This window comes from Schistosoma haematobium, chromosome 2 (assembly GCF_000699445.3).
Source record: "Schistosoma haematobium chromosome 2, whole genome shotgun sequence".
Classification (NCBI taxonomy): Eukaryota; Metazoa; Platyhelminthes; class Trematoda; order Strigeidida; family Schistosomatidae; genus Schistosoma; species Schistosoma haematobium.
Genome location: NC_067197.1, coordinates 41,649,411 through 41,676,809, shown reverse-complemented (window position 1 = coordinate 41,676,809; position 27,399 = coordinate 41,649,411). Strand labels below are relative to the sequence as shown.

At 39.3% G+C, this 27,399-nt stretch overlaps 2 protein-coding genes across 4 annotated transcripts in view; one reads left to right on the top strand and one right to left on the bottom strand.

Moving 5' to 3' along the window:
• Positions 1-22,091, top strand: part of MS3_00006984 (uncharacterized protein) — a 30,875-nt gene extending 8,784 nt beyond the window's left edge. The window contains exons 5-8 of one of the 2 annotated variants that reach the window (XM_051215238.1): positions 2,100-2,186; positions 15,128-15,399; positions 17,146-21,938; positions 22,067-22,091. In XM_051215238.1, the coding sequence (XP_051068433.1) occupies positions 2,100-2,186; positions 15,128-15,247 (207 nt within the window). In that variant the 3' untranslated portion in view covers positions 15,248-15,399; positions 17,146-21,938; positions 22,067-22,091. Of the gene's footprint in view, positions 1-2,099; positions 2,187-15,127; positions 15,400-17,145; positions 21,939-22,066 lie in introns of those variants that run through there. The other variant, XM_051215239.1, reaches the window with a different exon arrangement.
• A 45-nt stretch (positions 22,092-22,136) lies between these two features.
• CLEC-57 (cholinergic receptor, nicotinic) overlaps positions 22,137-27,399 on the bottom strand; it is a 34,424-nt gene continuing 29,161 nt past the window's right edge. Inside the window, exons 5-6 of one of the 2 annotated variants that reach the window (XM_051215236.1) lie at positions 26,886-27,085; positions 22,137-24,529 (exon numbers count right to left, since the gene is read on the bottom strand). In XM_051215236.1, the coding sequence (XP_051068431.1) occupies positions 23,867-24,529; positions 26,886-27,085 (863 nt within the window). In that variant the 3' untranslated portion in view covers positions 22,137-23,866. Of the gene's footprint in view, positions 24,530-25,863; positions 27,086-27,399 lie in introns of those variants that run through there. The other variant, XM_051215237.1, reaches the window with a different exon arrangement.

Here is a 27,399-nt window from a genome sequence, read left to right as displayed (position 1 = left end):
CTCTCTTGGTCTTCCCACGTTTTATTGTTATCGAAGAAGGTTTTCCGTCTGACTTACTACATAAAGAGATTGCATGCTCTTGGGATTGCTCGTCATTTACTCTTACAATTTGTCAATTCTTGCATATTACCTATTATTCTTTATTGTTCTCTATTATTCTTTCCCGGACTTTTGAGAAAAGACTTTGCTGTATTGCGGAGAGTGCTGAAGGTAGTTAGCAAGATGTGTGGTGAATCGTTCGAGGTCATAATTAATATGGTTGTGGATAGACATCTAAAGTCATTCAAACTCCTGGCAGGTGTTATTTTATCAGATACTAACCATCCCCTTCACTCTTATCTTTCTCCTTGTATATCTTCTGGTAGAACGAGACGTAATTACATTAAAATCCATGTACGCAAGCAAAAGTATAAAAGTTCTATAATACCTTACCTAGCAAATATACTCTGTGACGAATAGGTTGTTAGAGTTAACCTAGTCAATAATCTGCATTCTTAACATGTCTGTAATTTGAAAAGTTGTAGTTTTTCGTTTTTTTAAAACCTTTTTTTCCTTTTTTGTCTCTGTTAATTTTTTGCGTAAGTAACTTGTTGAAATACCCTGTGCTGAGAATTCTATATCGTACCAAAGTATGATATTGAATAAAGCCATTAATAACAATAATAATTAATAATTCTAGTTCCCGAACTAAAAAACTTAGCCGATTCGAGTTCATTTATTGTTTGAAATCTAATAGTCCTAAGTGTGGTTTTGTCAAAGAAATATCAGTATTTCTAATACACATCCATCCGAGAAATTTCTTAATACTAAAGTTTTAAATTCTTGTCTTTGTAAACGGGTACGTAATCCCAATCTGTTATGACTGACAGATTGACTGATATTGTGGTGTGCTACTTATGTTGACATACGTAGTATGTAACACCACTTAGAAATAGAATGCCTGACAGCAGAAGGTTAAGAAGATCGAATGGAAGAAAACGGGGATGGAGAGTGATTGTTATGGCAATGAAGGAACAATAAAGTTTGAGACAATTGATAAACATTTCGAAAATGAAGTATTAAACGTATGGTCTTCACATTTTTCCAAATAACTCCGTAATTATGTGTGAAAATGCATTTGTTTGTCCTCGCCTATGTTCTTGTTCATTACAATTTCACTTTCTAGATTCGCCAATTATAATCCAGATTACAATTTTCTACCCCGCGTATGCTACTTCGTCTATAACCTCGCGTCCTTAATACTGATTAGTGAAACATTTCGACCGAAACAACTAACCTTGAGCTAACGTAAACTCCACCCTTATCAGATCACCAATACGCACGCCTTCTAACTATAGTCTTAAGTTCGGGAGGAGAATAAGGTAACTAAACTTATCTTATTGCATCACAATCACTCAGCATCTATCTCAAATACCCTTTACTCCATATACGTAACTTATCCAAGGCACACCAAATAAGAAATCATACCGCATACTATCCTCGCATAAGTATCAGACAGTGAAGCAAACAGTACACAATTCTCTTATACTCGCATCGCCCGAAAATCCGCAAAGGGAACTAAGGAACTTTTATGCAACGAGATAAGCTTATTCGATCCACATTAGATATAACTCCATTCAGTATATTCTGTATTCAAATCAGTTTTCGTCATTGATGATATCTGTAAACAATCCAGTATGATAATATAAATCTTCATATTTAGAAGATCTCGTCTACCAGCTTATTTGACAATAGTTCGAGTTTTTGTGTAATCATTTGATATCTCTACTTAGTGAGCATATGTTAGGATGTTTTTCCAATCCTAGATTGATGCTGTTCATGTTCGATTGACACAGCCACAATAGAGTGTACTTTGTTTTACATGTCACATAAGGACGAGATATTTAATGTTAAATTCATTTAAATAATTTGTCTTTTGTTAGCTAACTTCTACAAACCACATTCGTAAGATATCTTCAGCAATGAATAGCGAGTTAGAGTTGTTAAAAGACCTATTTCACTGTTGTATATATATATATAATTTTTATCAACAGTTTATCTTTACTTTACTGTATTTGTTTTACATCAATATATTTCAAGACTTATTTACTCTATTCAAGGTTAAGTATCTTCGTGAAAGGTATGCAAATTTGGATATTGAAGTTGATGGTGGTGTCACCCTGAAGAACGTTCGAGATTGCGTCGAAGTAAGTCTACCTACACTTGTCACCCCCGCGGAATATGGGCCGCTGACCAGGATTCTCTAATCAACTCTGTCCTGTGCTCTACATTCTAGTCACTTCTAAGTGCTATTTATTCTTTTATGTATGCCTCCGATTCCCGGTGCAATGTGTCCTTTGGCCCGTCTCTTTTTCTGCTTGAGAACTCCAAGTTTGATGATTTCCTATTTTTATAAACTACCTTGATTGGTTTAATAATTTCATATATGCATATAAATATTACTGTATATTAGAGTAAAGCCCGATGAGGTTCTAATCGAAAACAATATTGTTCGCTTATATATGTTGTTCTAGATTTCCTATCCACCTCCAGCATTTGCTCCTAATTTCCTCTTCATCTGGGAGCCGGTTTGTTCTCTGCCGGAGTAGATTGTTGCTGATGTTGTGTGTTGTATCTCAGGATCTTGCTCTCTCCCTTGTGTGTATGTTGAGGATTACTGCTACACTGGCTGTCCTCACTCGGATTTTGTTCTGTGCATCGGATAGGAAAGGTAATCTGCGCAATCCAGATCGTCCTGCTCCACCCTAGTTGTCTACTGTATTTTGTGCTTCGCCTGAGTTGTGATGATGTTCATAATCCAGTCAACCACCAGAAGAAAGAGAAAGGGCGGAACTAAGCAACCTTGTCTGACACCAATCATCACTTAGAATGTGTCTGTTGGCTACCCTCCATTCACGACTTTGCAAGGTAGTCCATCGTATGGACTCCTCATGATGTTACAATCTTTTCAGGCAAACTATGGTGTTGAAGAAGGTTCCATAATATTTTCCTATCCACATTGTCAAATACTTTCTCATAATTGATGAAGTTGATGTATAGTGACGAATTCCATTCAATTAACTGTTCAACAGTGACCACTGGTGTCACGATTTGGTCGGTACAATATCGTTCTTTACGGAATTCATTTTGTTGGGCGTCTACTGAATCTTTCATTTGGTTCAACAACGCTTTCGAAAATTTCCTTGGTCCTAATAGCAATGTGATGCCTCTGTGGTTCTCTCGCCTTCTAAAAGCTTTGTTTGGTATCTTGATGAGGTATCCTTCTTTTCGGTCTATCGGTAGCACTTGTTCTTCCTCTCAAATCTTCCTGAGCCGAATATGGAGCATGTTTGCAGTTACTTCTATGTCTGACTTGAGTGCATCAGCTGGTATATTGTCAGGTCGTGCTGCTTTGCCGCACTTGATTTGTCTGACTGCCATGCTGATTTCTCCAACCGTTGGTGGCGTGACATCTATAAGCAGGCCTGTGCGTGCTGCTTCGACGCCCGGTGGATCCAATGGGGCTGGCCTACTCGAGAGTTCTTCGAAGTGCCCTACACATATACTCGTTGTTCTTGAACCTCAGTGATTCGCTTTCCTCCTTTGTCGCTCTGGTTTACTATATTTCCCTGCTAGCTTCTTTGTTGTTTCATATAGTTGTCTAATATTTCTTTCTTTCGCATCTTTCTCCGCCGTCATTGATAGGTCTTCCACGTACTTCTGTTTGTCAGCTTTGATGCTCCTCTGCACTCGCTTGTTTGCTTATTTGTATTTGGCCTGTGCGTTGAATTAATCTGCTTATGTTCGGCTGTTGTTAATTGCTGTCCTCTTGTTCTTTTATTGAATCTTGCTCAGCGTACTAATAAAGATCCTTACTTTATGATGGTGGCCCTTGTGGCCCAGTATCTAACTTGTTGAAGTTATTGCTTTTTTGATCTCTTTCCAGATCTTCTGCATATTAGTTTCTTATTCGTCAGTTAGATGCTGTAAGGCTTGAAACCTGTTACTAAGATCTATCTTGAATTCTCCAGGTTTGTCAGTATCTTGATGAAAGCCAGTATTAAACTTTTGTAATGCTGATTCTCCAGTTTTTCAGTGCTTCTTTAGATTTTGTTCCACCCTGACCACCGCCATGTGGTGGCATGAAACTACATCCGTTCTTCTCTTTGTTCTCGCGTCTTCCATGGACCTTGTTAATTTTTTATTGATACAAATCTGATCGATGTGGTTCTGCATAGTATGGTCCGGTGAAACTTGTGTAGCTCTGTACATGCTTTTGTGGCGGAATATTGTGCCACTTATAACCATTTTGTTGAAGGCACATAGCTTTGCAAATCTCCTGTCATTTTACTTCCTTTCTTCCAGTCCATGTCGACTCATGATGTCTTCATACTCCGTGTTGTCCATTCTGATCTTCGCTCTCATTGTTGGGTGCATAGCACTGAATGACATTCATTGTAATTCCCTCCTTTGCTTTACAGGAAGCTTTGATGATTCCGAATCCATGAAATTCTTACCCTGTAAGTGTTGTGACGTGCGGTGTCCGAAATCTGATACTGATACGTGGTATACTATGCTCTTCTGTTTACCATCGAGTAACATTTTGCTACTTCTGATTGGCTCTACATATTAATGAGTGCTTTCCATGCATTTTTAAACAACATCAGTGCAACTCCTTGTGCATGTGAAGCAGTTTCTTCTCCATAACCAGAGTACAGAAGTACCTCTCTTGAAGCTAATCTTTTCGCTACAACTAGTGTCCAATGAGTTTCACTTATTGCGAGCACCGCCAGGTTGTATCTCTTCATTTCTGGAGTTACTCACATGGTTTTCCCGGTCTCCCATATGTGCGGAAATTCTATGTGTCTACGTTAATTGTTGCTCTGGTCGTCAGGAGGGGCACCAGTCTCGTGACTTTCGAAGAATTTGGGGTTTCACCGTAAGGTGTCATCACTCCTGAATTAAAATCTTTTAACTTCCAGGGTAGAGTTTAAATGAATTTTTCTGGTTAGCGTTTTTTTAGCAAGTTTGGTTTCAATGATATAGGGTTGCCGACCGCATTCCCAACCCTCCTTGGGTCCTAAGTAACCCTAGAAGGGCTGTATGAGGGATTGTTTAAGTGGCCACTGAACGAATTCACTAACAGCTTTTATCGATGACTGTTGCAATAAATTTCGCACTGATTGAAGTTGGTCACAGTCTTTTTGTTTTGATTTTTCGATGTGTTAGATCCGTATTTCAAACAGTCTTACATCCAAGGACGGAAATACGTGGAATAAGATGTGACAATTTGAGGGAAAACCTTTTCTAACCTCTTCCCTTCGTTGTGAAAAAACAGTAACTCTGTAGATACTGGTTATCTGAAAAAATATCTTACTGCCGTTACACTCCTGTACAGTCAGCAGTACAGCTTCACTCTCCGATCTTGCTACTTTTACTCTTACCGTTCTTCAACCGATCTGCTTGGGATGAGTGGATTACAGGAGCAATTAATCCACCCAATATAACTCTATCGGTTCATCACTATAAGCAAGCCAGATCACCACGTCAATGCACCAGCCAAAATCACCGACCGTTGTTGCTACTTTGACGTGGTGGTCGGGCTTGCCTATCGTGATGAACCAACCGAGCTATACTGGCTGGAACAACCGTTCCTCAAGGTCCTATCATGTCAGACAGGTCGGTTGAAGAGCGGCAAGACCAAAAGCGACAAACCTAAGGTCCGAAGGCGAAGTCGTACTGCTGACTGTACAGAGGTGTGACAGCAGTAAGGTGTTTCCTTCAGACAACCAGCATGACAGCGATGCTGCCTTCCCACAAGGAGGGGTGGAGTTAGAAAAGGTCGACCCTAAAAATGCACACCTCGCCTTATCCCACGGATATCCGTCTTCGGCGGTAAGGTCTCTACAAGTACGGAGCTAACACAAAAATTACTCTTAAGAAGGTCGTGTGTGACCAACCTCAAACAGTTGTCCCTTGGGCACTGCGGTCACGCTCTCAGGTCACTAAAACCACCTCTAATCCAATTTCCTTTCCAGGTACCTCCAGAAGAACCCTTCCACGGTGTGGGCAACCGGGAAGTGATAACCGCCCTCATACCTCTAACAGCACCCAAGACCACTGATTTCATAATCAACCTCCCTCTTCAATTCCTATTATTCCTCCTACATCAACTTTCACCTCTAAACTTCCTTTTTCGGCTTCCCCCTCAAGTGTCACCATAGCCAACGATTCTAGTGCTCAAAACACTGTCCCAGGTCTATTGCAACCTCGCTCCAAATTACACATTGGAGCCTTCAACGTACGCACCCTATGCCAAATCGGTCAGCAAGCCCTAGAATCTCATACCATTGATGTATGCTGTGTCTTCGAAACACTCATGCAGGATTCTAGTATGGTCACTCACTTGACTTCACCTCGGCAAAACGGAGAGCCAACGAGATACACCCTCCGTGTTATGTGGTGACCCGACGGCTAGTTCTCGTGGATTGGCAAGAGTAGGCATAGCACTAAACATGAGGGCAGAACAAGCACCGTTAGAATATATCCCCGTCAACAGTCGTTTATGTGCTGTTCGGCTAAACGGCTCCGTAAGAACTCGGAAAGATGGGGACACATATCCTTGCCTTTTTGTCGTTTCTGCTTACGCTCCCACTGACTGCACCTCAGATGAAGTGAAAGATGAATTTTACAGAAAGCTATCTGAACATCTTCAGAAAGCTAAACGTTCAGGCATAGTACTCGAAGCAGGTGACTTTAATACCCAGATAGGTAGTTTAAACCAAACAGAAAGGCATTAAGGTGGGTATTTTAGTATTCCGGCACAACGAACAGATAATGGTGATCGTCTGCTGCAACTGTGCTCAGACAATCGTTTATTTTTTAGCAAACACAAATTCTAAGCATAAGGAGAGACATCGTCTAACATGGCGACCCCCTACACCAAACCAACGATGGACTCAAATAGACCATATTGCCATCAGTCATCGTTGGAGAGGGTCGATAGAAGATTGTCGCTCATTCTGGAATACCTACTTGAACTCGGACCATGCTCTAATACGGGCACGCATCTGCTTGCGCCTCACTGGCCGCGGAAAATGCATACTCAGAAGACCTGTTAGAGGTGAGTTGACTAATGAGAAAATCAAAAGTAGGTTCCAGGAACAACTGAGGTCACACTTAGGTAGTTCTGAAAACGAGGCTGACCCAGATGTTGCTTGGAAAGCTATACAATCAGCTGTGGAAACAGCAGTGATATGTTAGTGATCTAAACCAAATGGTTACAAAGAACCAATGGATTTCTTCAAGGTCTATTGCACTGATGGGTTCTCGTAAACTCATCTCATCAGACTCTAAACGCGATGAAAAGCAAAAACAAATCAGATGTAGGTTAAGCAAAAGTCTAAGGAACGACTGTGAGCAGTGGTGGGCAAAGAAAGCAAAAGAGATGGAAAAGGCGGCGGCTGTAGTTTACATAAGACAGCTCCACAGACTAATGAAAGAAACTGGAATTAATGAGCCAAATGTAAGTCAGATTGTCTCGGAAGAAGACGACACTCTCATCTGCTCCCAGTCCAGACGTTTAGAACGATGGGCGGAACAATTTAAGGAGCAGTTCAACTGACCTTCAGCTACTCTACAACTACCCACCATTACCAAACAGGCTGAATGGAACATTGAAGTAGGTCCCCCAACTCTAGCAGAAGTTCCAAAGGCTATAGTTAATCTGAAACGAGGAAGGGAAGCTGGTCCAGATGGATTGGTTCTAGAGGTTTTTAAGGATGGTGGTCCAATTTTAGCGATTAGGTTGACTAATACTCTAGCTAAGATCTGGGAGTTAGACGTTATCTCATGTGACTGGTCACAATATATAAGAGAGTCAAAATCATCCTGTGACAACCATAGAGGGATTAGTTTAACTAATATAGTATCTAAAATACTAGCCTCAATAATTATCGGACGCCTAACTAAGACTCGTGAACTGCAAACACGAGAGAATCAAGCTGGCTTCAAACCTGGTCGTGGATGCATCGACTACATATTCACTATTCCTCAGGTTCTAGAACACAGACATACTTATCAGCGTCCGGCAATGGTGGTCTTTCTTGACTTAAAAGCAGCATTTGACTCTGTAGACCGCGAGATTCTGTGGCAGTGTCTGTCATTGAGAGGAGTACCTCAGAAGTACATAAACCTTGTGAAGATTCTTTACTCCAACACTACTAGTCAAGTTAGAGCTTATGAAGAACTGTCATCTGCTTTTGCAACCCGAAGCGGTGTCCGTTAAGGCTGTCAACTTTCTCCAATGTTGTTTAACTTCATCATAGACCTAATGATGGAAATACCATTCTCGTTGACTGAATTCTCGGGTATTGATCTCCTTCCAGGAGGTCCACTTATCGACTTACAATATACAGATGACATAGTCCTGTTTGGTCAAGACGCTGATAAAATGCAGAGCCTTCTGGTAGCACTAAGCAACAATGCCAGAATGTTTGGAATGCGCTTTTCTCCCGCTAAATGCAACCTGCTGCTTCAGGACTGGTCTGCGTCAACACCTAAACTAAGGATAGGGAGTGAAGTAGTTGAACGCGTTGACAACTTCACTTATCTTGGAATTATGATCAGCCCTAATGAGTTGGTGTCTTACGAAATCTCAGCACGGATTCGAAAAGCCCGTTTGGCTTTTGTAAACCTACGTCACCTATGGCAAAGGCGAGATATCCGTCTATCAATAAAAAGACGAGTATACTGCGCGGCAGTCCGTTCTGTTTTAATTTACGGCAACGAAACATGGCGAACAGAAGTAGAAGACACTCGTAAGCTACTAGTATTTGACCACAGATGCCTTAGAAATATTGCTGGCGTCTGCTGGGATCACCGGGTAGGTAATAGTGAGGTTGGACGCAGGGTTTTAGGAAATGATGGTAAATCAGTTGATGAGGTTGTGAATCTTCATCGACTGAGATGGTTGGGCCACGTGTTACGTATGGCTGAACACCGATTACCACGACGTGCAATGCAAACCGGTGTTGGAGATAGTTGGAAGAAAGTTAGGGGCGGCCAAATTAAAACGTGGCATCAATGCTTGAAGTCACCAACTCCCAGTTTGAGCCATGTTGGTGGATACAGACTACGTGGTTGGGGTCCGCGTGACTATCGTAACCAATGGTTGGAGACTCTCAGAATCGATCACAATGGCCCTGGTACGACCGAGAGTGGACAGAGTCCGCTCTCCCTCTCGAAATACTCTCACGCGTATACAGCCTCTGCCAGGGAAGTCCTACTCATTGCCTTCTCGTGGCGGCGGTGTTGTTTACGAAAATGAGAGGACGAAAAGCGAATGTCCGGCGCTTTAACCGGACCCCAAACCAATGGTGCACATGGGCTCCAGTATCCTGCGGGAACAAGTGGCTACCATGGGATTGCATCTCCTCACGATGCTCCACTGCCTTGTGGGTTAGACCTTTAGGTCAAAGGCTCGAGGTGTGGCCCCCTAAGATAACCACCTGCTTCGGTCTGGGCACCCGGGCAGTATCACAGCCCACACACAAATATGATGAACTGCCTATAATTATGGAAACTACTTTACTTGCTTCAACCAACAATCAAATTATTATTATTATTATTATTTACCACATTATTCACCCTATTTTATACTTATACAGCGGCTCGTCTTTGATGGTTATTCGACTGTATCTAAACGTTCTCGAGTCACTGTTCGGTTGAAAATTGTATGTTACCACCGAATATGAGTACTGAAGCAGTTTTTCTGAAACCACGTGCACCATTCAAACTGGCTGCCTTCAACGTTCGCACACTTATGCAGGTTGGACAACAGATAGGGCTGGCTATGTCTTTGGAAAGTCTTAATATCGATGTCTGCTGTCTATCCGAGACCCGTATTCAAGACTCTGGTGAAGTACTACAAATTCGCTCTCCATCTGTCGCTTCGAAAAACTTGTTTTACGTGCGTTTATCCGAGGACCCTGTGGCATCTTCGTCTGGCCTTGCTGGCGTTGGTGTCGCACTAAGCGCTAGAGCTGAGGCAGCACTGAATGATGGGATTCCTATTGACAGTCGGTTATTTGCTGTTAGATTAGAAAGTCCCATCAAAGTGAGAAGAAATCGGCGTGAGAAACCATGTCTTTTCGTCATCTCCGCCTATGCCCCGACAGATTGCAGCCCGGATGCAATCAAGGATGAGTTTTACCACCAGTTATCTGTTCTTCTCCAGGATTTGCGTTCGACAGATATTGTAGTACTAGCCGGAGACTTGAATGCTCAGGTCGGGCGTCTAGGCACAGAAGAGAGTCGTTTAGGTGACCGATGGGGACTCGTTGATCGCAGGACAGATAACTGGGACCGTGTTATGACTTGAAAATGCTGCTGATTAAGGGGTAGCGAATTATTGATCGGACCAAAGACGCGCAAATACGTAAGAACGGCCTAGGGTTCTGATTGGTCATGCTTCTCTGTCTAGCCCAGCCAGTTGAGTCCAGAACACAAGTCACAGCCTCGGATATATGAATCATTATATTTCAAACACACTCTGTTTATATACTAATCAAGCAGACCACATCGTGCCATAAAATAGAAAGTAACATTGTACAATATTGACCAGTAGGAAAATGACACGTGAAATAAGCACTGACCAATAAGAGAATACCATCTCCAAGTCCAAGAATAGCATTAGACTTAATAGAATAATTTTTGGTATATTTTCCTGAATATCCCAACAGACCGTCTACTGCAACTGTGCACAGACCACAACCTGTTTCTGGCTAGCACTAACTTTCGGCACAGTCATCGACGATGTGCCACCTGGCGTCCTCCTTCTGCATCTCAAGCCTCGACTTAGATTGATCACATCGCGATCAACTACCGCTGGCGTGGTTGTGTACAAGACTGCCGCTCCTTTTGGAGTACCTATCTGGACTCTGAACATGCCTTGGTCTGCGCCAATCTTACCTTACTTTTCAGTGGCCAACGAAGTGACCGCCACCAAAGGATTGATGTTAGCAAGCTGGTTGAAATTTCTGTTGCAAGTAAGTATCGAACCGAGCTAGTTTCTAGGCTAGCTACCATTCCACCGAAAAGTATAGATGAGCATTGGTTGCAATTGCATGACGCCATCAAAATGGCGGGTACAGTCAGTTGTGGGTTCGCGAAACGTCTCGCTTATAAGCACTAGGTTTCTTCAGGCTCCTTACAACTCATTGAAGCCCGTCGGTCTACTCCGGGTGACCACGAATTTGTTCACAAACGAATACTGTTACACAATGAAATTGTGCAAAACTTGCGTAAGAACCAAGAAGCCTAGTGGTCGGAGTGTGTCAATGAGTTTGAAGCAGCAGTTGCATCTGGTAACTGCCGGATGTTCTTTCAACTCATCCGATTCACCGGCGTCAAGAGGTTTGGTGTGAGCCAAACAACCTGTAAAGATGAAGGGATGCCAATCACTAACATCTATCGACGTCTTGTACGATGGGCAGAATTTTTCGAAGGGCAGTTCGACTGGCCTGCTGCTTCGGCAACATCGGTCAGACTGTCCTGCCCTCCATGGTCGATGACTACTGATCCACCAAATGAGGTGGAAGTCCGCAAGGAACTCCAACTCTTGAAGCGCTACAAATCACTGGGCCCAGATGACTTACCTCCTGCCCTTTCTAAAGATTGTGGTGACTTTCTGACTAAGGAACTGACGACGTTGTTTAAAAAGGTCTGGGAGCTAGAGAGTGTATCAACGTCATGGAATGAGTCGATAGTTGTCCCTATCCTTAATAAGGGTTGTGGCAAGCCCATTTGGCTACTGTATCATTTATCGAGTCATTGTAACTCAGACTCAATTCACTATGTTAATTTCGGTGTGTATGATCGAATGTATGTCTGTACATTAACTCTTAAGCTATCTTCCTATTGGTTTCAATGAGCAGATAATCGATAATCTATCCACACCCGATTAACTCTCAAATATATATGGATTTTTAACAGACTCATTCACTCACTCTGTTTCATCGTGTGCTTGCTCACCGTACGCTTGTGGATTATTATTATTCATTAACAATAAACTATCTCTATAACTGGTATTCAGGCTTCTCAATAATCTCGAGTAAATTCGCAATTCTACTAGGAGATTAAGCCTACCTAAAATACTCAGTTACGGGATATTATTATTTGGAGTCAGATATTGAGGATATAAGCCTCAACAGGGTTCACATCGTTCCTGCAACAACTATCGGGGGATAAGTCTACTTCCGATTGCGTTCAAGCTGTTGGCTTCCGTCATACTTCGTAGGTTGTTCAAAACCCGAGAATAATTGACTCGCGAGGAGCAGGCTGGGTTTCGTTCTGGTCGAGGATGTATTGATCATATCTTCACCCTGCACCAAATGTTAGAACACCGCCATACTTATCAAAGGCCAACAATTGTAGTGTTTCGTGACAGTAGGGCCGCCTTTGATTCATTGAAAAGGACTGTTCTCTGGGATTATCTTTTAAAGAAGGGTGTGCCTGAGAAGCATATTAACATCCTCGAAGCCATATATACAACCACCTCTCTCCATTGTTCCTGTTATGACTCAAAGTGACAGCCGATTATATGACAGTGACTTATCGATCGGATCAAGGATTCAGAATCTCGATAGTCTATTCTGGTCCGTTGTCCCCAACTCTGCTAACTCGATTAAGAAGTCTGGTAAGGTGTAGAAAGTGTATTCTACAGACAAACAGCAGATAACAAGTCAAGTCAAGCACACAAATCAAGTGTATTTATACAAATATTTACAATCGATATTGTCATGGAAGATTTTTGAACATTAATCAACAATTGACTGCTATTTGAACATTTAATCGATAGTTCATCAATTGACCTATTTGTACATTTATTCGATAGTTCATCAATTGACCTATCTGCACATTTAATCGATAAGTAAATTACAAAATTTGAGTTTTGGGGATCTATCGTCCCCAACAGTTCCATTCGAGCAGTGGGGTTAGGCAGGGTTGCCCAATCTCACCACTCCTCTTCAACTTTGCCATCGATGACATCCTGGAAACAGCTCTGATGGATGTAAGTAATGGCGGTGTGGATCTGTTGCCTGGAGAAAGACTTCTCGACCTTGAGTATGCGGATGATATTGTCTTACTGTGCGATAATGCCCAAGCCATGCAATCCGCACTTAGTCAGTTGGCAATCAGTGTCCGTAGGTATGGTATGTGCTTTGCACCTTCGAAGTGCAAAGTACTTCTACAAGACTGGCAGGATTCTAATCCTGTACTTACTCTGGATGGTGAACAGATAGAAGTAGTCGAGAAGTTCGTGTATCTGGGTAGCTGCATAAGTGCTGGTGGTGGCGTGAGTGATGAGATCAATGCACGTATAGTGAAAGCCAGAGCGGCTTATGCCAATGTGGGCCATCTTTGGCGCCTTCATGATGTTAGTCTGGCTGTAAAAGGTCGGATCTACAACGCGTCAGTGAGAGCAGTTTTGCTCTATACTTGCGAAACCTGGTCTCTCCGAGTTGAGGACGTTAGACGACTCTCTGTGTTCGATCATCGCTGTCTCCGAAGGATTGCTGACATTCAGTGGCAACACCATGTCAGTAATGCCGAGGTTCGGCATCGTGTGTTTGGGCACAGAGATGATAATGCAATCGATGTCACCATCTTGAAACACCGACTTCGGTGGCTTGGACATGTCCTACGAATGTCGTCCCAGAGAATTCCACGTCGTGCATTACTTGCCGACTCTGGGACTGGTTGGAGAGAGCGGAGAGGTGGTCAGTGCATGACATGGTGTTGTGGTATGAAAGAAAGCTGCAAAGGACTGGCTTCTGTTGGTCCTTCACGACTCCTTGGTTGGGGTTCGAGAGATAGTGCTACACAGTGGCTAGAGACGTTATCAGATATGGCTCAGAATAGAAGCCAGTGGCGATCATGCTGTAACCTTCTTTTACTTCATAAAAAGTGGTTGTGTCTCCCTTAACTGAAAGATTTCTTCTGATTGTACCTTTCCGTTCCCTCATTATTACTATTATTATTATTACACTCTCTTACGCCAATCTCTTCGTTATTGTTCTTTTTTACGCTCCTTACCTTCTTTTTTTTTCTTTCCCTTCGAATTCTCATTGTTTTGTGTGGTGCAAATATATTTGGCGCACTCCTGTACCAATATTTATGTGTTCAAATAAATAAATACAGTGGCGTTGGTGTATGCACTGTCTGTCTTCCCTTAAACTAAGAGATTAAAATCACTTCGTATCTTTCTTTCTACGAACTAAATCTTTCTTCCTGTACTATATCCTTATATGCAATCTTTTTTTTATATTTTACCACCATTGACTTAACCACTCCTATGAATCAGGTGTCCATCTTGTTGTGTTAATGAGGTGTGGCAACTTGGACCGATGCATATATGTGCCTGGTCCTACGTTGTAACTGACTGACTGACCAGCTGAAATCGAGATAATATTAAAACACGGCAAACTAAACGATTTTTGGTGGTCGGTATTCAATATAATCCTTAAACTTCGTATACAGTTCGACTTGATAACCTTTACTAGATAACGTTCCAACGGTATATTAATCAGAAGGTGAATACGAAGTGTTGATTATGTTTATTATGGGACCATGCACAGATATCCAAAATTACAGGTGCGTTGAACAAGCATGAAAGAGTTGTGCCGAAAAGCAAGTAGGCAAGTGAGTGAGTCAGCAAATATGAGTACGAGTAAGCGAGATAGAGCAATGAACATGAATAACATGGACATATATATACATAGTGAAATGAATGAATCATCGAATCAATTAAGCGGCTAGTAGTAAAGCTAGCAGCGTGAATAAAATGCATAGTCAGTAAGCAATGCTCAAGCATATATGTTCATGCATTCGCAACAGTAATAAAGATACAATGATATAGATAAGTTGTTGTTGTACGGATGACTCAGTTCGTTAATAAGTTAATAAAATGACAACCGAATTAAATGTGAACCAACCCAATTACATGTGAGTTGCTATAGATTGATAGTTTTCGATCCAACTTATACCGTCTCAGATTGGCAGAAATAATTGTTATTGTATATGTATAACGGTATTTCAATTTGGTATATATATATATGTATATCGTCTCATTCTTTTCTTTTCCCAGGCTGGAGCGAATATGATTGTCTCTGGCACTGAAATAACAAGTCATGAAAATCCTGCTAATATTATTAGATTGATGAGATCTACTGCTAGTCAACTTTTTAATTCATCACTCATAGATTAGTGAAATATTAATGATCATTTTTTTGTACTTTGGTTCAACTAAATAGATTCTTTTTCTACAATAAAAAATATGTGAATTTGACAAGATAGTTGTGTATTTTACACATTTAATCTATTGACAAAGTTGGGCTGATTTAATGCTTAGGTAGATGAGTAAGTTTGACTGAATTATCTTTTATATTTGTAAATTGTGATATTCAGTCAAGTTTATGGGATCTCAGTTTTGCTAGTTTCATCATCATGTGCTATTCCTTGATGATCTTTTTAAAATACATTTGACTTAAATTACTATTTAAAAATCTGTCAACCAACACCAAGGTCAGAATTTTCAATACAAATGTCAAGGCAGTTCCACTGTATGGGGCGGAGACCTGGAGAACTAAGAAAGCTATCATCCAAAAGATAAGTGTTTATTAACAGTTGTCTACGCAAAATACTTCAGATCCGTTGGCCAGGCACTATCAGCAACAACCTACTATGGGAGAGAACAAACTAGATTCTAGCGGAGGAAGAAATCAAGACGAAGCGCTGAAAGTGGATAGGACACACATTGAAGAAAGCTGGTTGGCGGCCTATGTTTCATTGGAAGTAACAGGTGTAAGTAAGTACTATTTGGGAATGACTGGTCCCATTTTTGGGACCGATTATTCGAACTAGGGTTATGCATTATTTCATCTCATAATGCTATATATTCCTTTACTGTCCTAAATGTTCTGTGTAATTATGTATTTTCTTTTAGCAAACGACTTGTGCTTTTTTCTGTCTTTTCTTTAAGGAGGCATGAAGAAATTAGGCATATTGTTGAACCACAATTAATTATGATCAGTCGAAATCATGTACAATTTTAAGTTAAGAATAGACATTAATGTTAAAAAATGTAATTAAGTTGACTAGACCATCTAGTAACACATTATCCACACTTTGATCAATTTCAAATGATAAGACCTTCGTGTATCTATTACTACAGATCATGTGTGCACTTTTCCTCAGTCGTTAGGGCTTTTCTTTACCGTATGCATTTACTTACTTACGCCTGTTACTTCCAATGAAACATAGGCCGCCAACCAGCATTCTCCAACCAACTCTGTCCTCGGTATCCCTTTCTAGTTCTATCCAATTGTTGCTCATGTCTGTCTCCATTTCTTATAGTAATGTATTCTTTGGTCTTCCTCCTCTCCTTCGGCCTTGAGGATTCCAAGTGAGGGCTTGCCTTGTGACTCAATTGGGTGCTTCCTTCAATGTGTGTCCTATCCACTTTCAGCGCTTCGTCTTGATTTCTTCCTCCGCTAGAATCTAGTTTGTTCTCTCCCATAGTAGGTTGTTGCTGATAGTGCCTGGCCAACGGATCTGAAGTATTTTGCGTAGACAACTGTTAATAAACACTTATCTTTTGGATGATAGCTTTCTTAGTTCTCCAGGTCTCCGCCCCATACAGTGGAACTGCCTTGACATTTGTATTGAAAATTCTGACCTTGGTGTTGGTTGACAGTTGTTTTGAGTTCAGGGTGTTATTCGAATGTAGATATGCTGCTCTTGCTTTGCTGATCCGCACCTTCACATTTGCATCGAATCCACCGTGTTCATCAATGATGCTGCCCAGATATGTAAAAGTTTTTAAACCGTAGGTATTTAATCTATACAAAGTAACTTGAACTGCTAACTCACTTAGTGAATATATTCATTATGAGTTACAAGAGATTCTCTAAAAAATAAAATAAAAGCCTAGTAAAAATGAAACATTTTGGATATAAAGTTATTTCCTCTTCAATAGGTTTAGTCAATTAGATATTCTAAGAACATACTTTGAGGGGCTAGTGACAACGGTGATGTTAATGGTAATCATCCACAAAACAACTCATTTTTTGTATTGTTTTTTTTATTATTCCTATTGATGTTTAGGTCTGCAATTGATCAGTGTTTTATTGGTATATGTTTATGTGCACCCGGTGTGGATTGCCTCGATATTACCTTGATTAACAAGCATTATAAGCAGAGATGGATGGTAACTAACAGTCTGATCCAGAACGCGTGTTTCGTCCTACTTGGGGCTCGTCAGTTGGATGTACCTGCATCCTAGAGTTGATGTTCACTCCGGGAGTTCCTTCATAAAATGTGAAGACCATACGTTTAATACTTCATTTGCAAATCCTTTATCAATCGTCCCAAATTTCATTGTTCCTTCATTACAATAACAATCACTCTCCGTTCTCTTCGATTTGATCTTTTCAACCTTGTGCTGCCAGACATTACACTTGTGAACGACGTTACCTACTACTTATGTCGAAATAAGTAGCATACACCACACTATGGTTTACGATGACGTCTAATACTGTACTTGATCACTATCGCGAACAACGTTGATCAGCCATGAAAGATAAAACAAAAGTGTACAATTATCCATATAAAAGTAGAAAATACCTGGAAACCACTCATACAATGTGAATAAATTGACTCGATTGCGAGAAGACAGCATCACTATGTAAACCAGTTATCTGATGAAAACGTCTTACTGCCGTTACACTCCTGTACAGTCATCAGTCCAAGCTCGTTCTCCTATCTTAAGTTGCTACTTTTACTCTTACCGTTCTCCAACCGACCTGCTTGGGATGAGTGGATTACAGGAACAAGTAATCCAGCCAATATAGCTTTATCGGTTCATCACGTCAATGTAGCAGCTACATTATCGAAAATAAATAATGACAAAACGAATTACAGCATAGAAACTATATTCTGAAAATTCAATAAATTAATAAGCTTCAGTATGCCTAATGTTAGCTGCATCACGCAATGTGTATGAATGCTGAATGACTAAAACCGAAATAAAGCTTTCGTGAATAGTTTTGTTTCATTAGGTAATCATTATGTTTCAAAATATATTCATGAAATGTTCCACATTTCATATGACCTACGAAATAGATCCACTTAATAAAAATGATCAACTTTTGTATCGGTTTTAAGACTATTTAAAAAAATGCGGTAGAAATTTGAGGTGGGTAAAAGTAATGTGAATTTGTTAAAATGTAATTATAACGACCCATAAAAATTAGAGCTGGTACAAATATGTATCCTATCTACTAAACGAAACCGCGTAGAACCATTACCTAGAAGCAAATGACACTAAAGCACTGGACGGCCGTTTCGTCATATCGTGGGACTCCTTAGCAGTGCGCAACTATAATCCCACAGGCGGGATTGTCGAAAATCCTAGAGAATGGGATTGTGTAGCTTCATTCTGCCGTCTGATCGAAATTTCTTCAAGAAAACATTTGAAATTCTTAGAAATAAACAAAGTTTAAATACTCCTTCACTAGTCGATTGTCTAATCATATTCTGAAGATGCTTTAGTATTCTGTGTGAATTCGAGTTTGTTAGTGTAAGATCTGTTCAAAGTGTAACAACTTTCACCTGATCTATGTGTACGTGATTTGTTTCATAATTCAATGATTATATAGTGAAGATCATGTTCATCATTCTTGTAATTAGAAATTGTATGTAGTCAGGAATAACACTGAGCGTTGATTGATAAATAAATATTAGTCTGTATATACATTTCTATCCCAGCCGAAATCAGTAAAAAAACATACTGAATAACCAAACAGTTGAATGTGATTCAATTATATCCCTTGCCACAGAATTTGTAATCCCGAACGTTGGGAAGACCCAGAAAATTCCACCGAAAATACCCAAAGGGGCTCTGGAAACACTAGGAAACATCTTATTCAGTCAGTATTGAGTAGAAGTTTCTCAGAAATATCCAGAAAGTGAAGTCACATTGCTGATTGGATGATTGCCTATTCTCTTATGGTTGGTAGAGCTTCAGAGGCCCAAGGCCATCTGAAATACTATAAATACCCTCGATTTTCTGCATATAAACAAACCTTGAAGTAAAGCGTTCTTTCCGTGTAACACTTCGTTTCTCTCATGTTCAAGCTAGCCTGGGCTTATTAGATGTTATAAAATCTATACAAACGTTAAGTCAGAAGATTTGTCAATGGAGACGGAGAAATCTACAATGAACTTTTCTTTTAAACAACTGGGAGCCTATATGGAGTGTCAAGAGAAAGAATCATGGGAGCTCTTGTGCAGAAAATGTGCATGTCCCAGCAAAACCCAGCTTCTGGTGCACTGCAAGTAACACATATATATTCCGTCATTAATGTCATCCATGAGTTTAACTTTGACAATCTAACAGGTGTTACTTTCGACTCATGATTCAAGAAATATGAAGATCTGTTCCATATTGATCTCTGCAGACTGGATGATGCTTCAAAAGTCAAAATACGTTTAAGAAGACTTGTAACGACAGAATACGAACGCTCTGGTAACTTTGTTCTTCCGAAGAAATCGTGAGACTTGAGTTTTGATTAAACGATTAAAACCCTGTCCCAAATCTTTGGAAAACAGTCATTTCTGTTTAACATCCGTTACCAATGTATGGATATAACTAAAGAACCAGGACATGATGGAGTGTGACATTCAGGAGTTGTCAACCGAGAATGAGATGTTCAGGTTTTTCTCCATGACAGAAGATCATTTCGAATGCCTTGTATTTGTCTGTAGCATGCATTCACCCGAGATGTTGATATCCAAACAAGAATCCTAAGCAAACTTGGGTATTGTTCTAGCATTACCCTACAGGAAGTAACTACCGAATGTCAAAGGGTAGTGAATTGAAACCATGATACCTCGATGGTAGAGAATGGTAACCGGTTCCTTTACGTCAATGCAGTCGAGAGACGTTTTACAAGGTTCTAGCACATAGAATTATCGTAATGACAGCGACAGACCATCATCCCCATGCTGGTTATGTGTCTTGAGTCATAGATTACTTTATTCGTGGTTTTAAAAAAAATAATTAAACAAACGATCAAATGACAAATAAGTTTCCTTTTTATTGTCTCAGTTTTAAGTAAGGTGTTAGGAAAAAGTTATAACCGCTAGTGGAATAGTGTTAGGACGAAGGTAAAAGATTTCTACTGGAACTGAAAATGAAGTTAATAGCTGCGTCGTTTAATTTGTACAGGATCTCTCAAAAATGCTATACATGATTTCTCACATTTTACCTTGATCAAGAAGATTACATTTCCCGATAATGACAATATTTTAATACGGAAAAACATCTCAGTTTCCCTACATATTTAGATGCGAATAAAGTTTAGTTTCACATAAAGGTAACTACCGTAGTACAGACTTAAAGTTTTCGAACAGCCTGACAGAAGTAGTAGCTAGCAGTGGAATTCAAGATGCGCGTTCCGTTCTATTTGGGACTCGTCAGCTGGATGTACCTGCATCTCAGAGTTAATGTTCACTCTGGGACTCCAACCCAGTACCATTCGCTTCAAACATCAACTCTGAGATGCAGGTACATCCAAATGAAGAGTCCCAAATAAGACGAAACGCGCGCCCTGAATTTCACCGCTAGCCACTATCCATCTTTGTTTATTAAGCTGTGAATTAAGGCTATATCGAGGCAATACGCATAGTATGCATGTATGCCAATAACAGACTGACCAATTGCATTCCTAAATAACATTGGGAAGATTCAAGTAAAACAATACGAAGTGAATTTAGACTGATAGAAGTGCTTTTAAAGTGTTTATAATAAAATTGTACAAAAAGGGGATATAGTTTACTTCTTTCAAAACCCATTGTACGATATAATTTACATATAAAACAGATTTTCTAATCAATTTCCTAGACTAAATTCACTTGGTATTGTTTACTTGAATTTTCATATTGAGTTCGAGTCCCAGAGTGAACATAGGATCTGCGGTGCAGGTACATCCAGCTGATGAGTCCCGAATAAGACGGAACGCACATCCTGGATTCCACTGCTAGCCACTACCCATCTTTGCTTATAATTCCTTAGACTGTTGCACACAAACTTGCTATGGATTTTGATGAAAAAGGTCCTAGAAGAGCCGAAGAGTACTATTCAATCAGAATGCAATGAAGCTTTCTGGAATATCAACGTGGAAAGCTACTATTGGTTAGTAGCATAACATGCCTCTTCTCGGATTGGTTGAATTATAATGTTGATTTAACAAACGCTAATATCTATAAATACCCATGATTTTCCGTACATTTTGATTCTTGTCAAATAAGCACTTTCCCCAGTTTATTGCTGTTTTCTTATTTGTGACTTGGGGGTCTTTAGCGTTCGAGTGCTCAAGTTATATGCGGTATATTAAGAATCTAAGGTTCTAGATAATAACAATTAGTAATAGCAAAATGAGAAACCTTCATTTTTTTTGCTGATCTCCAAATGACAATGAATGTTCTTTATCACCACTTAATTTTTACAAAGACTCAAAAACTCGATTTTCTCTAAATCGAATAGGTGATATTAATTAGAAGACTATAAACCCTATGGTTTGAATTGGTTTTTTCTGGCTAACGTTTTTTAGCGAGTCAGTTTTCTATGGGATGGGGTCGCTAACCCCATGCCCAATCCTCTTCCTTTACCCAGGTTTGGGACTGTCAGTAGCTCTAGGAGTGCTACAAGCATCGTGAGGCAAGCCCTAACATAGAATCCTGATGTAATGCGGTAAAGAGGAAGGCCAAAGAACACATTACATCGTGAAATAGCCGACATGAAATGGATGAATAACGACTTGAAAGGATTGTACAGGACACGGTTGGATGGAGAATGCTGGTGAGTGGCCTATGCTCCTCCACGAAGAGTAACAAGCGTAAGTAATTAAGTAATCTCTACACAATATGCTATGAATCATGTAATCGCATTGTTGAATAGTGATATGGTTTAACAAATGATGAATACTTATTCGTATTTTTAAGGCTGTCTTTTTTTTCATTTCAGTCTCCCCAAAAGTAGCAATTTCTAATGTGTCTGAAATAAAAAAATATATATTAAAGGATAAAACAAGTAGTTGCTAGGCGATTTTTTATCAGTAAAAAAACATTTCTATACATAAGATTTTTAGTGGACCGGGGTCTGACTCCAATTAGATCGTATGAATGTTCGTTATTGAATGATTGCTGTCGAAATATATATCGCCAATCCTCGTATATAATCATCGACTTAAATCACGTTAGTGAATAACGGAATATGAAAATGAATTTTTGAATACGTATATTTCATACCATCGTTGATTCAGACAAAATATTGGAGAAGCGAAGAGAAGTGACCCGCGGTGGAGAAGACATGTGAGCCGCAAATAAGTACGATCAAGAATGACTTAAAAAGAGACGTAAAATATTAAAGACTAGTGTTTCAAGCAGACAATATGAAAACAGCATGTTTGACTCCCTTAAAAATATAATAAATCTCTGAAGAATCGAGATATTACAGAGAGTTAAAAATTATGTAACTAGATAGACTGAATACGAATAGAATTCAATCTTTAATAGAAATCGATGTTACGGTTAGGATTTCGAAGAAGAAGAAGAAGAAGAAAAATTGGTCTGAACATCTAATTCCATATGATTATGGGGAAGAAAACTGTAATTTTGATAGAGTTTTGTTCTTAGAGCTCCATCAAAATCATCCATTTGAGCTACAAATCTCCACCATCTCGAAAACTGTAATATCACTTGAAATAGTTAATTACATGTGAAGGAGATAATAATATAATCACAAAAGTTAAATGGTTAATGGTTAATACGACGGAGTACAGTGCAAAGTCGTGCATGGAGGACAGTTGACAGATGCATTCCAAGTAAGGACAGAAGTCAGACAAGGCTGTCTACTCTCCCCTTTCCTCTTTCTTCTGGTGGTTGACTAGATTATGAAGACCTCGACATCTGAGGGAAAGCACGCAATACGACGGACAGACCAGAACCAATTAGACGATTAGGATTTCAGAGATGACCTAGCCTTCCGAACCCATACACATGAACAAATGCAGATGAAGACAACTAGTGTAGCAGCAGCCTCTGCATCAGTAGACCTCAACATACACAAAGGAAAAAGCAACATCCTTAAATACAATGCGGAGAACACTGACCCAATCACACTTGATGGCGAAACTCCGGAAGATTTGGAATCTTTCACGTATCTGGGAAGTATTACCGATGAACAAGGAGGACCGGATGCAGACGTAAAGGCGAGGATTGGCAAAGCAAGGGCTGCATTCCTACAATTGAAGAACATATGGAACTCAAAACAACTTTCAACCAATATCAAAGTCAGTATCTTCAATACGAACGTCGAGACAGTCCTACTGTATGAAACTGAAACTCGGAGAACTACTACAACCATCATCAAAAAGGTACAAGAATTTATGAACAATTATCTACGCAAGATACTCAACATCCATTGGCCGGATATCATCAGCAACACCATTCTGTGGCAGAGAACAAACCAGCTTCCAGCTGAAGAGGAAATTAGGAAAAGACGTTGGAAATGGATAGGACATACATTATGGAAATCACCAAACTGTATAACAAGGCAAGTGCTCACTTAGAATCCTGAAGGGAAGTGGAAAAGAGGCAGGTCAAAGAACACATTACGTTGGGAAATAGAAACAGATATGGAAAGGAAGAATAACAACTGGAAAGAGCGAGAAAGGATTGCTTAGTAAAGGGTTAGATGGAGAATGCTAGTGAGCGGCCTATGCTCCTTCACGAGGAGTAACAGGCGTAAGTAAGTAATTAACAGTTAATTTTTTCGATATAAAACAGTAGAACCAGATAATAACGGCCATAAAAAAATGGTTATATAACAAATTAATGTAATAATAACAAATGTAATAAATAATAATCTATCTATTATTTTAGCTATCACCTTCCATTCATATTTAATTAATTCATTTCTAACATCTTCTTGACTTTTCAAATTCAATTGATATTCACTTTGGGAATGGTTATTATTACTATGAACATTACAAGTAGTAAGATTTAGTATTGATGATGATGATGATAGATCATTTTTCAATAAACAATCCCGTTCCATAGAAGAATAAACTTTATACGCCTTATGAATTTGAGAATTTATATTGGTTCTATTCAATGTTATACTTTGAATAGTTGATAATGGTTTTACTTTTAATGGTATTGATAAATCTATTAAAGTTCCATGGTGATTAGATTCATTTACAATGATATTATGATAATAGATAGGACTGAAAGAAGTTCCATTCAATGAACATTCATCTTTTAAATATGATTTCTTTAAATAATTATGATAGATAGATCTGATTTGTTTGTTGAAACTTTTATTTATAACAAGTAAATCATTTAATTTTGTAAGTAGTTTGATTTGAGAATCAATTTCTAACAATTTTTTTTCTTGAACCGAATTGAAGGTTGAAAAGTTTTCTATCTAAAATAAAAAGAGTAAATCAAATGAAACTAAAACTTATGTATAAATTTTTGAGTGATGCTAAAATGACCTTGAGAGTGTTCACCTAGTAACTAGGATTAAATAAGGGTTATGATACTTGTGTATAAGGAATTAGGATGTTGATTTATAATTGGTGATTAAGGTTACATTTAAGGGTTTTCATCACGAACTGATATCAGTTATAATGTCAAAACTTTATTTAGCCAAATGGATAGGTGAATTTCGCGATAAAATCCGAGACTTGATTGGTTCGTTCATTTATTTCAACACATAAACATTGGTACAAATCTCATTCGATATGTGTGAGGGTTGTGATACTCCCCGGGTGCCCAAACCGAAGCATGTGGTTTTATTAGGGGGCCACTCCCGAGCCTTCGACCTGAAGGTCTGGCCCACAAGGCAGTGGAACATCGTAAGGAGATGCAGTCCCATGGAAGCCGGTGATCAACAATTGGTTCATACACATTTGTTCCCTCAAGATACTGCAGCCCGTGTGCACCATTGGTTTGGAATCCGGTTAAAGCGCCGGACATTCGCTTTTCGTCCTCTCATTTTCGTAAACAACAGTAATGCCAGGAGAAGGCAGTGAGTAGGACTTCCCTAGCAGAGACTATATACGCGTGGCCATGTGAGCGCATTTCGAGAGGGAGAGCGGACTCTGCCCACTCTTGGCCGTACCAAGGCATTTGGGGCTCGTTCATAAATTAAAGTCTTGACAGAAAATGCTTTAAAGTATTTCATTACAACAATTTTAATGTTGTTTATAATAATAATTATTAAATTAATATCATAAGGGGTTTTGTGAAGATTGTAGTAACTTCAATAGTTGAGATCATGATTCAATCTCCACAAAACCCCTTCTGATACTAATCAACATATGCTCACTAGTGACTGGCTTCAAGATGTATATCTTGGAGTTCTAGTGAGAAGTAGTGATCAGTGGAGTTCAAACGGGTCTGTTGTGAGATATTAACTCACTGATGACAATGGTGAATGTGTCACTCAATTTCGTGGATTAGTTGAAGTTAGACATTAATATCGTTGGATGCCGGCTCAGTGGTCTAATGGTTAAGCGCCCGCGCGCGAAACCTATAGGTTCTGGGGTTCGAAACCCGCGAGGTGGGGTCTTGGATGCGCACTGCTGAGGAGTCCTACAGTAGGAATAAATAGCCGTCCAGTGGGTTCAGGTTTTCCATTGTGGTCTAGCTTCAACTGACTCATGATCTCAACTATTTATATTAATAAATTGTTTATTATTATTGTTATTGTAATATGAGTAGTACATGTGTATCAAGCAAAAATTCTAAATTCATATTAGTTTAATATATCTCATATTGTCAGAGGATTTATAATTTTAAATATATCTAACACAAATCAAACTTCGTGCAATGAAATGCTCTAGCTGAAATAATAAACTATGTTTATGTGAATGGGGTCACAAGAATGACATCATTAGATGAACCAGATAACTTATTTACAGAATAGAAGTACAGTCTCATGCAGGACTCGTCATCTGAGTATACTTCTATTACTGTGTTGATGTTTACTACGGCAATCGAACCCAGTGTCTTAAATTTCAAATGTCAACAATTTATCCACTTAGCTACTGAGTTCCAATAGCCACTGTCTTGTGCAATGTCGTTGAAATATAATTCAATCATAACGGTTTCAATCTTACCGTTGTTCATGTTAACGACTGAATATTGATCAATCTCAGCCCAAATGTACAAGTCAGTGGCTACTGAAACTCAATAGCTAAGTGGATAAGGTGTTGGCGTTTGGAGCGAAAAACGCTGGGTTCGATCGCTGCAGTAAACATCAACACAAAAATATAAGTATAGTCAGCCAATGAATTTGAAATAAGAAGAAACGCGCGTCATGGGTTCAGCTACTATCCAAGATCCAACTTTGATTAAAAATTGATCACTTATGTTTGACTGGCTCTTAGTTCCCATTCACACCCATTGATCAAGCTACAATATGCTCAGTACAATAAATGACTAAACACCATAATAAATAACGATTGGTAATAAACCGCTGGACTTATTTTCTTGTCTATTAAAATATTTCATGGCTTGAATGATTTTTTTTCTCGTTAGCATTTGTTAACAAGTTAGTATTCTACGGGATGGGGTCGATAAACCCACGCCCAACCCTTCTCCTTTATCCGGGTTTGGGACCGGAAGTAGCTCCAGGGGGTTTCCAGGCATTAAATTAACTGTTACATGACAATAACTTGATCACCCTTTAACTTTTCATCTATTAGCTATAAACAGATAATGTTTAGAAGGTTAGTTGTGCATCTAATTATCAAATGAAAACAACTATGACTTACTAACGATGAAACAGCTGCTGATTCATTCACATCACAACAATTTTCCTTGTAGAATAATTGAAATAAACTAAACTGTGTGATACGACGCAACCATTTTGGTGCACGTGATAGCTTCTCACCTTTGGCGTCTAAATTAATGACAATTACACACACAACAACTGTTCCAGTTGTTATTGACATTACTGAAGTCATATACACTCCTACACATGGGGAATAAAGGACGACAAATTGAATATGGTTAGAAATATATTTTTGCATAAAAATAATGGTAACGGTACAATTCCACGTTTTGAAGTATCAATGAAAGGATCTTTTAGCATGTAGGGCGTTGTCGAAAAAATAAGAAAAAGCAATAAGTATTTTATCGAAGCTTCCAATAACATAGCAACTCCAACTGAATCTACTCCAAAGCTCGTGTCTTAATTGACGCCACTGACAACATAATTGTCTTATGTAATTCGAAGTTCCCATGACTCATTTGGAATATTTGATAACATTATGGACCAATATTTTT